Source organism: Colobus angolensis, unplaced genomic scaffold, assembly GCF_000951035.1.
Source record: "Colobus angolensis palliatus isolate OR3802 unplaced genomic scaffold, Cang.pa_1.0 Scaffold34, whole genome shotgun sequence".
NCBI lineage: Eukaryota > Metazoa > Chordata > Mammalia > Primates > Cercopithecidae > Colobus > Colobus angolensis.
Genome location: NW_012116710.1, coordinates 7,052,381 through 7,063,399, shown reverse-complemented (window position 1 = coordinate 7,063,399; position 11,019 = coordinate 7,052,381). Strand labels below are relative to the sequence as shown.

The following is an 11,019-nucleotide window of genomic DNA, read 5'->3' as shown; positions in this document are numbered from 1 at the left end:
CCCTTTGAATGTAAAGAATGTGGAAAGGCGTTTACTCTTCTGACAAAGCTTGTTCGACATCAGAAGATTCATACTGGTGAGAAACCCTTTGAATGCAGAGAATGTGGGAAGGCCTTTAGTCTTCTCAACCAGCTTAATCGCCATAAGAACATTCACACAGGTGAAAAACCATTTGAATGTAAGGAATGTGGGAAGTCCTTTAATCGTAGCTCAAACCTTGCTCAACATCAGAGTATTCATGCTGGTGTAAAACCATATGAATGTAAGGAGTGTGGGAAAGGCTTTAATCGTGGTGCACACCTTATTCAGCATCAGAAAATTCATTCCAATGAGAAACCTTTTGTATGTAGGGAATGTGAGATGGCCTTTAGATATCATTGCCAACTTACTGAACATTCTCGAATTCATACTGGTGACAAGCCATTTGAATGTAAAGACTGTGGGAAGGCCTTCAATCGTGGCTCAAGCCTTGTTCAACATCAGAGTATTCACACTGGTGAGAAGCCCTATGAATGTAAGGAATGTGGGAAGGCTTTTAGACTTTACCTACAACTTTCTCAACATCAGAAAACTCACACAGGTGAGAAACCCTTTGAATGTAAGGAATGTGGGAAATTCTTCCGTCGTGGTTCAAATCTTAATCAACATCGAAGTATTCATACTGGAAAGAAACCCTTTGAATGTAAGGAATGTGGGAAAGCCTTTCGACTTCATATGCACCTTATTCGACATCAGAAATTGCATACTGGTGAGAAACCCTTTGAATGTAAGGAGTGTGGGAAAGCCTTTCGACTTCATATGCAACTTATTCGACACCAGAAATTGCATACTGGTGAGAAACCCTTTGAATGTAAGGCGTGTGGAAAGGTTTTTAGTCTTCCCACCCAGCTTAATCGCCATAAGAATGTTCACACAGGTGAGAAGCCATCTTGAATGTAAGGAATGTGGAAAATCCTTTAATCATGTCTCAAACCATGTTCAACATCAGAATATTCATGCTGGTGTAAAACCATGTGAATGTAAGGAGTGTGGGAAAGGCTTCAATTGTGGTTCAAACCTTACTCAGCATCAGAAAATTCATTCCAGTGAGAAACTCTTTGTATGTAAGGAGTGGAGGAAGACCTTTAGATATCATTACCAACTTACTGAACATTACCAAATTCACACTGGTAAAAAAAACCCTTTGAATGTAAAGAATGTGGAAAGGCCTTTAGTTTTCTGACACAGCTTGCTGGACTTCAGATCATTTATACTGGCGAGAAGCCATTTGAATTTGAGGAATGTGGGAAGGCCTTCAATAGTGGCTCAAACCTTATTCAACATCAGAGTATTCATATGGGTGAGAAACTCTATGAATGTAAGGAGTGTGGGAAAACTTAGATTTAGTTTGGTCCTGACTGCACATCAAAGAATTCATACTGGTATGAAGCCCTGTGAATGTACAGAATGTGGGAAGACGTTTAGTTGTAGCTCAAACATTATTCAACATGTTAAAATTCATACTGTTGAGAAACCCTAGAATGTAAGGAATGTGGGAAAGCATTTACTGTGGATTATCAGCTTTCTTAACATCAGAAAATTCATAATAGTTAGAAATTTTATGACTATAAGGAGTGTGGACAAGCCTTCACTGTGTATGAAAAATTTACTCAACACCAGAGAGTTCATATTGATGAGAAATCTTGTGAACATAAAAGAATGTGTGAAGAACTTTCATCATGGCCTGGGATTTGCTCAACATCAGAGTATTCATACTTCCGAGAAATCTTTGGGTGTAAGGAACGTGAGGCGTTTTATAGCCACACTAAATACCTTAGTGTTTGGAGAAGATAATTCTTGTGAGAAAGTCTTTGAATGAGGAATATAGGGTAGTTGTTATGTTCACAATATACTCCCTATGAGATACTTGACCAGATACAGGCATACCTCACTGAATTGTGCATTGCAGTTACTGTGTTTTATACAAATTGAAGGTTTGTGGCAACCCTGTGGTGAGCAAGATGATCAGGTCCATTTTCCAAACATCATGTGTGCGTTTCATGTCTTTATGTCACATTTTGGTAATTCTCAGAATATTTCGAACTTTTTCATTGTTATGTATCTATCATGGTGATCAATAACCAGTGATTTTTGATGTTACTATTGTAATTGCTTTGGGATACCACAAATCCTGCCCATAAAAGATGGTAAACCTAGTTGATACTTGTGGGTTTGGAAGGAATTGTCAAATATACAACCATATACCCCCACCTAGATTCAAAATTATTAACAAATTTGCACGTTTATATTTTGTATATTTGTTGTACCATTGAGAATAAATTTAGACATCATGACACTTTACCCTTTATTTAATCAACATATGTATCACCCAAACATAAAGACAAAATCATATAGCCGTTGTACCATAATTACCCTTAAGGAAACTATTCATAATTCTGTAATATTCCATTTTCAGATTTCTTCATTGGCTTCCAAGCCATCTTTTACAGCTATTCATATTCAAAGGAGAATCCATTGCAGAATCTGCATTGCATTTGGTTATCTCTCTTTAGTATATTGTAGCCTGGAAATCCTATGAATGTAGGCTCTCAAAAGCTACAGAGGCTTAAGCCTTAGCTTATAAGTCTGGGCCTTTATGGTTTTTATTTCTCCAGGTGATTGTGATACTAACCAGAGTTAGAGAGCCACTGACCTAGGACATTTCTCCTCATTCTTTTTTTTTTTTTTTTTTTTCCGCAGTTGCAAGATTTAATAGAGTGGAAACAGAGCTCCCATACAAAGGCCGGGGGTGGGGGATCCAAAGAGGGTAGCCATTACCGGCTCGAATGCCTGGGTTTATATCCCAATCATTGTCCCTCCCACTGTGCTCTCATGCAATAGATGATTGGCTATTTCTTTACCTTCTGTTTTTGCCTAATTGGCATTTTAGTGAACTCTCTTTCCTACCTGATTGGGCAGGTGTGAGCTAAGTTGCAAGCCCCATGTTCAAAGATGAATGTGGTCACCTTCCCAGCTAGGCTTAGGGATTCTTAGTTGGCCTAGGAAATCCAGCTAGTCCTGTCTCTCAGTAACCCCCTCAACAGGAAAACCCAAGTGCTATTGGGGAGGTTGACCGACGACTGCTCCAACTGCTTCCTGCTGAATTGGGGCATAGTAGAGGTTGTGCAGTTGAGATTTCCTCGGGAGGGGTGCCTTCAATGTCACTGACATCGGAGCATGGGCTAGCAGGCCAGTCCAGGGGTCCGCGGTAGATTTTAGTCATGGACTGCATCTGGGGCTCCATTTGAAGAACAATTTGTAGCTTTAAAGCTTCGACTCTGGAGGAGACAAACTTAACAAGTAGGTTAAAGATACAGGGATTGAAATGTATGGCCTGTGGTGCAGGGGATTATTTCTTTGGCACACTTCACAGACCCTGACTATCTGCTTGATAGTTTTGAAAAGGCCTGATCCATATCCTCATTCTTTTTGTTTTTTGAGACGGAGTCTCGCTCTGTTGCCCAGGCTGGAGTGCAGTGGCCGGATCTCAGCTCACTGCAAGCTCCGCCTCCCGGGTTTACGCCATTCTCCTGCCTCAGCCTCCGGAGTAGCTGGGACTACAGGTGCCCACCACCTCGCCCGGCTAGTTTTTTGTATTTTTTAGTAGAGACGGGGTTTCACCGTGTTAGCCAGGATGGTCTTGATCTACTGACCTCGTGATCCGCCTGTCTCGGCCTCCCAAAGTGCTGGGATTATAGGCTTGAGCCACCGTGCCCGGCCCCATATCCTCATTCTTAAAAAATGAGATTGAATTTTGACTAGCCCAGGAAAGTTGTCTATGTATTTAGACTTCTTTCTTTATAATGTCATTTAGCCATGTTCTCTTTGTTGCATATTCTGTACAAGGGAATTTGAGTCCAGAGGCACTGTTAGGTCAGATTAAACATTTTGGGGAAGAATACTTTGCAGGCTATTTGTATGTCATGTTTTACTGTCAGAAAACATTTAAGTACAGGTCCTTGCATTAGTGAAACTAAGTTTGATCATTTGGGTAAGCTGGTAACTGCCATAAGTCCATTGTAAATCTCTAGTTTGTAGTGGGTTAAGTAATCTACGGAGAGACTTTGTGACCTCTGAAAATTTATAGTCGTGTATTTTAGCTCTGGATTGAATACAAAATGAAAATTGAAATAGACTATTTAAAAATGGATGCCATTAAGGTGTCAACGTAAGTCAACTTGTGTCATAAGGCTGACAGTATACTCAGTACAAAATTAGCACCCTCTAGTTTATTCAGGGAGCTAAGATTGTTTTGTCTGGAACCTTGTCTTTGTTTAGCATTTATCACCAGCACCTATACCATGGCTGGTACATGAGCTGTTGATAAACTTTGAAAAAAATTAAGCCTTTAAATCAAGCTATAAAACATGATACCATTATGGCATCATGAATTAGAGAGATTAACTTTTTTAAAGATCAGTAATAATCCTTTGTGATTTTATTCTAGTGCATTTAAAAATCTATATAATGATAATTTATATTGATAGCTTTCTTTTTGTGAATATACCCTTATCAGATTATTATTCTTTTGATAGACTACTTAATTCTATTTCTTAACATTTAATTGCAGCTATAATCGTAAGTAAAATTATAATTTTCTAAACATTTTTCAGGTTTTGTTAATGCAGTGATCTTGTAAATCTTATAAAACAAGGCTGTATAAAACTTGGCTTTCTAGTCTTACATTCCTATTTTTTATTTCCAGTTTCATCTTTTTCGTATTGATTCTCTTTGACTTTCTTTATGAACTCAACAGATTCCCTGGGTATTAACCCAGCACAACTCCTTTATGGGTCATTGCACATTCTGGTAGTCTCATTAAGAATTGTCATAAAGGCTGGGCGTGGTGGCTCACGCCTGTAATCCCAGCACTTTGGGAGGCCGAGGCAGGCAGATCATGAGGTCAGGAGATCGAGACCATCCTGACTAACATGGTGAAACCCCGTCTCTACTAAAAATACAAAAACATTAGCTGGGTGTGGTGGTGGGCACCTGTGGTCCCAGCTACTCGGGAGGCTGAGGCAGGAGAATGGCATGAACACGGGAGGTGGAGTTTGCAGTGAGCAGAGACTGCACCACTGCACTCCAGCCTGGGCGACAGAGCAAGACTCCGTCTAAAAAAAAAAAAAAAGAATTGTCATAAAAGAAAGATCCCTGGAGGCCTTCCAGTGAAACTCTATCATCATGCAGTCTTGGGATTTCTAAGTTGGAAGTCAGAGTCCCTTTGCAAACATAATAAAACATTTTAAAATATTTGCTAAAGTTACAAACCAAGTATGTAAAAATTTAAAAATCACCTACTACTTTTAAAAGCAGAGAAGGCATCCATAGAATATTTCCTTGCTTACAAGCCCAGTGAACATACTGAATTCACTTACGAAAAGAATTTTCTCAATTTTAGCTGCTTTTCAAAAAAATTCTTATTCCTTTTATTTGTAATTCTTTGACATTGTTGCTGCTTCAGGGTTTTGGTAGTTGGACAGTTTGGTCTTTATTATACTATTAACATTTTTACCTGTCCTGAAACAAGGAAATGCAATCAAAGAAACAGAAGATTGCTGGACCTTGAACCACATTATGGTATCAGATGACCCAGAGTCATGGTTACTAAGTTGTTTAAATTTTTAGTAACAAAGATGTATTAGAAAGTAATAGGTCAATTAAATAATGGTTTTTTTGGATACATTTAATTATATAATCTCCTTAAATTGTGCTTAGTCAGCGGTATTTAATCTGTTGTCTATTCTATATCTAACTGGTCAGTTATGTTTATTATATATGTATTGCTTATTAATATCTTATTGGAGTAACCCATTTTTAAAACAATATATTTCATCTCCTAGGAGAAAAGGATCAAGTATATGTTTTTATTCTTTTTCATTAGGACGTTGGGGTTTTTTATTATTGTGAAATGTATTGAATATTTCATTTCTTTGGTTTGTGAGTCTGACCTTCACTCCCTAGCACTGATTTTTACTTGGACCTCCTTTTACCTGATTCATAGGAGTTACGAGTAGCCGTTAGTATGGATACATTTTTCCCATTTCTAGTATACTGTCTTTTCCGAAAGTGTCTGGCTTACTAAAACTTCTCTGTATTTGTTCCATCCTGCGTTTACAGCTGAATACAAATAGGTAACTATATCTTCTAAACAAGCATCAAGTTGGTGGAAAAAAGGCATATAAATAGCTCTTTCTCACCTACTACAACAGTAAATTAAACATTCTTAACTGCAGCCTCCTTTTGTAAAATCTATAACCATTTATCTTTTGAGTGTGACATGATACTAGATGTATGATAATTATATATTTTGTGTATTAGTATGAACATGATTTTTAACAGACTTCTTCCAATGAACTGTTATACAGATGGTCCTCAACTTAATTGTCAGCTAACAATTTCTCAGCTTTATGATGGTGCAAAAGTGGTATGTTGCTATAGTTTGGATATTTGTCCCGTCCAAATCTCATGTTGAAGTTTGATCTCAGAGTTGGAGATGGGGCCCTAATGGGAGGTGTTTGGGTCATGGGGGAAGATCCCTCATGAATAAATTAATGTCCTCTCGGGATTGAGGGGTGAATGAGTTATCACCCTGTTGGTTCCTGTGAGAGCTGGTAGTTCAAAAGAGCCTGGCACCTCCTCCCTCACCCTCTTGCTTTCTCTTTTGTCATGTGATGTCTGCATACACTGGCCCCCCTTGATCTTCTGCCATTAGTGGAAGCAGCCTGAGACCCTTACCAGAAGCAGATGCTGCACCATGATTCTGGTACATTCTGCAGAGCAGTGAGCCACATAAACCTCTTTATTAATCACCCAGCCTCAGATTTTCTTTTATAGCAACATAAAATGAACTAAGACATACTCAGTCAGAATATGCTCCTCAGATTAAGATGGGGCTATGTCTAGATAAACCCATTGTTAAATTGAAAATATTGTAGGTCATAAATACACATTTGGCATATGATGTTTTCAATGTATGATGGGTTTATTTGGATATAACCCCATCATAAGTTGAGAAGCATCTGTGGTAATTAGGATAATTTGATGCTGAAATTGACAAAATGTAGCCAGTAGGAGTCCAGTTACATTTGTTTTTTTGACTTCTTTTTTTCTTTTCACTTTTTAAAGGAGTGTTATTTTCAGGTCCTAAGAAGATGTTTTAGCCTGATCCTTCTTTGTTGGTCCATGTCCCCCATGCCTCTTGTCCTGAGTCATGGAATCAACTCATGATTCAGTACCCTGGTAGGGCATCCTGGTTCTATTTAGAGGAAAAGAGCCTTAGAGACCAAACAATCTGGCTGTTGTGGGTGCACATGGCAGTTACAGGTATGGAAAAAAGATGTTGCTTTCGTTAGAATTCTTTTAATGATTTCAGAGTAGAAAATGTCATCATAAGTTCAGAAGTTCACTCTGATTTTCCTCAGCTTACATTTCTATGATCTGCTCTTGTTTGCATTTGGTATTTTATTGAATTATAAGGTTTTCTGTATGGTGGCCTGCCTGAAATGCCTGCCCATTTTTAGAGATATTGGTTTGATTCAGATTTGTCATGGTGTTTCTGAGCAGTGTTATGAAGAACATTCAACAATAGATGATAGATAGATAGATTGATTGATTGATAGATAGATTGATAGATTTATATTTGAGATGGAGTTTCACTCTTCTTGCCCAGGCTGGAGTGCAATGGTGTGGTTGTGGCTCTCTGCAACCTCGCGATTTCAAGTGATTCTCCTGCCTTTGCCTCCCAAGTAGCTGGGATTACAGGTGCCTGTCACCACGCCCAGCTAATTTTTGTATTTTTAGTAGAGATGGCTTTCACCATGTTGACCAGGCAGGTCACGAAGTCCTAACCTCAGGTGATCTGCCCCCCTCAGCCCCCAAAGTGCTGGGATTACAGGTGTGAACCACCTCGCCCAGCTGACAACAGATAATATTTTGGATGTTCGTAGATTCCCCAGAAAAAAAACTGGACAGATTTCTGTCATCCTTTTACAGGGTATTATGATAATCCAGTTTGCAGTATGGGTGATGAGAGACCTGTGTGTTCTAATTTCTAGGATACCATTCCATTTCTATGAGTCTTCTGCACAAGTGTGGTCTGTAGGGTTTCAATGTGGTTATTTGTAATTGTTGAAAGTGAAACTTTCCCCATGGATTCCCCAGTGGGTCAGAGTCTGTTGTTATAGATTAGAGTCCAGGATTATAGAACCAGTAATTTTTATTAACAGTTGGCTATGATTATTTAGAATAAGGACTGCATTTATTTTTCCAAGGTGTTTCATGTGACATAACTTATGGCAAGTAGGATGTAAGTGAATATTTTGGCAGTTCTGGAAACCTCTCTTAAAACACAGCTGGCTTAATATATTAATATTTGAGAAATCTGGGTGAAGGATATCCAGAAATTCTTTATGATTTTTCCCAGTCGTGTGTAAGTCTGAGAGCTCCTACTATTCTGATTCCAGCAGTGGAAAAATTCATGATCGGTTTGGAGCAAAGCCACAATATCAGGCTTACACCCATATTATATGACAGAGAAATTAACCTTATCTTGTTTTATCCACTTTAATTTGGGGCAGTTTTACTATTTTACTTACCACCAAATTAAATCTTCAATGATACACCTAGATTGTCATATATTAAGACTAAGAACAGTCAATGTATTCTTCTGTGTTCTGTAGCTCAAAAGCACAGGTCTGCAGAGAGCAGGGTATCCCATGCGTGTTGTCATGTACTTACCCCACACCCTATTAAAATCACAGTACCTGCAATGGAGACTTTTTTTTTCTTCAAGAATATGTATCTCTGCCACATCTATGATTCTCCAAAATGAGATGACAGAAAATGCTAAAAGATAGATGATTGTATGAAGTTCCACTTCTGGATGATAGGGAGACTCTGCAGACTCATTTACCAGCAAGACAAGTAAAAACGGCAAAAAAAAAAAAAAAAAAGCATTTAAAAAACTTTACTATTTGAGGTCTGAAAAAGTGCAAAGAGTATACAGCAAATGAAATACCTAACAGCAAAGTCTACTAAAACTTGGTAAGAGCAGTGAGAATTTGTGGTATTTAAGACACAGCCCACTCTCTTCTTGTCTTCACAGCTCCGTTTGATGGAAGCTTCACACTGAGTGGATGCTGCCAGGGTGATGCCGCTCCAGCTCTTGATCAAGGTTTATCATATATCAACAGGAAAGGCAGGCCTCCAGGGTTTCTTAACCCTACCTTCCCCCCGAGTCCCACCCATAGGTTGAAAGCTTTACCCAGGCACAGTGAACTCCGATTTGTGTCCTGATTGCCCTTGCCTCAACTTGCTTGTAAGGCAGAGGTTTCACAACAAGAAAAACAAAATGGCTACCACCCAGCCCATTGCCCAGAATGGTGATTCAGAGATTTTGTCCAGAGAGAGAGACAGCCCATAAGAACAGAGCTCTGAAGCTCTCTCCAAAGAAATGAAATTTATTTGAAACTGTGTCAAACAAATAGCTCCCCTTAATTAAAAACAAATATGCCAGCTAATTAATCAGATAATTCCATGGGAAGGACAGCTAAGGAGTCCTCCTAAGGTCAAAAGAAACCTCAAAGTCTGGCCTCAAAATCTAGTGCTGCCTAACTTAAATCATATCAGACTGCTTAATAATTAATGCTCCAAGGACTTGTTGAGAACAGTCGAGTGATCATACAGAAGCTAGTGGAGCCTAGGAGGCTAGAAATAATACCAAAGGAGGCAGACTTCTTAACAGAGACATCAGGGAAAGATAGTCAGAGTCTCCTGTTTAAAACCATTGTCATACCAGGGTAACTGTGCATGTGTACAAGGCTGCACCCTCTGAGAAACAACAAAAAGCTTCCCACTGCAAGCTATTCCACTAAAATAGCTTAGTCAAAACAAAAAACAAATAACCACGGCCAGGCACGGTGGCTCACACCTGTAATCCCAACACTTTGGGAGGCCGAGGTGGGTGTATCACAGGAGTTCAGGAGTTCAAGACTAGCCTGACCAATATGGTGGAACCTGGTCTCTATTAAAAATACAAAAATTAGCTGGGTGTGTTGGTGTGCTCCTGTAGTTTCAGCTACTTGAGAGGCTAAGACAGGAGAATTCCTTGAAGCTGGGAGGTGGAGGTTGCAGTAAGCCAAGATTGTGCCACTGCACTCCAGCCTGGGTGCCAGAGCAAGACTCTGTCTCAAAACAAAAACAAAACAAAACAAACCCCCACAAAACAAATAACGAAGCAAACAACCACAAAAAAAAACAAGCTCTGAAAAAGAGAATAGGGAATCAGTATCCAGAATTGCTATAGTATGGTGTATTACCTAACATGTCCGCTTATCAACAAGAAATTATAAGACATGCAAAGAAACTGGAAAGTTGGACCTATAAACAGGAAAAAACAGGCAACAGAAATGGCCTTTGACAGGGAACAGATATCAGATTTAAAAGAGAAAAACTTCAAGGTAGCCATTATATATACATATATGTTCACAGTAGTAAAGGAAAATATTATGTCTCATCAAATAAAGAATACCAATAAAGAAAATCATAAAAGGAACCAAATGTAAATTCTGGAGTTAAAGAATATAATAACCAAAATAAAAAATCATTAGAAGGGCTAAATAAGTTTGAGCTGGCAGAAGAATGAGAAAACTTTCAAATAGATCAATATAAACTATGCAACCACAATTCCATCTTCCCACTAGAATATAGAATAAGAAAATAAAATGAAGAAATAGAATGAAAAAATAGAACAAAGAAAACTGAAGAGAGCCTCAGAGAAATTTAGGACAACTTTAAGTGCACCAACATACATGTAATGAGAATACCAGAAGGTGAGGAGAAAGAGAAAGAAACAATAATATTCAAAGAAATAATGGCTAAAAACATCCACAATTTGTTGAATAAATATACACAGCTGGGCACGGTGGCTCATGCCTGTAACCCCAGCACTTTGGGAAGCCCAGGCAGGCAGATCACGAG

The 11,019-nt window shown here is 38.7% G+C and overlaps 1 protein-coding gene across 2 annotated transcripts in view; it reads left to right on the top strand.

The window, feature by feature from the left end:
• Positions 1-2,444, top strand: part of ZNF780A (zinc finger protein 780A) — a 17,954-nt gene extending 15,510 nt beyond the window's left edge. For both annotated transcript variants that reach the window (XM_011952464.1, XM_011952463.1), the window contains one exon: positions 28-2,444. In XM_011952464.1, coding sequence (XP_011807854.1) covers positions 28-933 — 906 coding nt within the window. In that variant the 3' untranslated portion in view covers positions 934-2,444. The remainder of the gene's footprint in view (positions 1-27) is intronic.
• Positions 2,445-11,019: the final 8,575 nt, after the last annotated feature.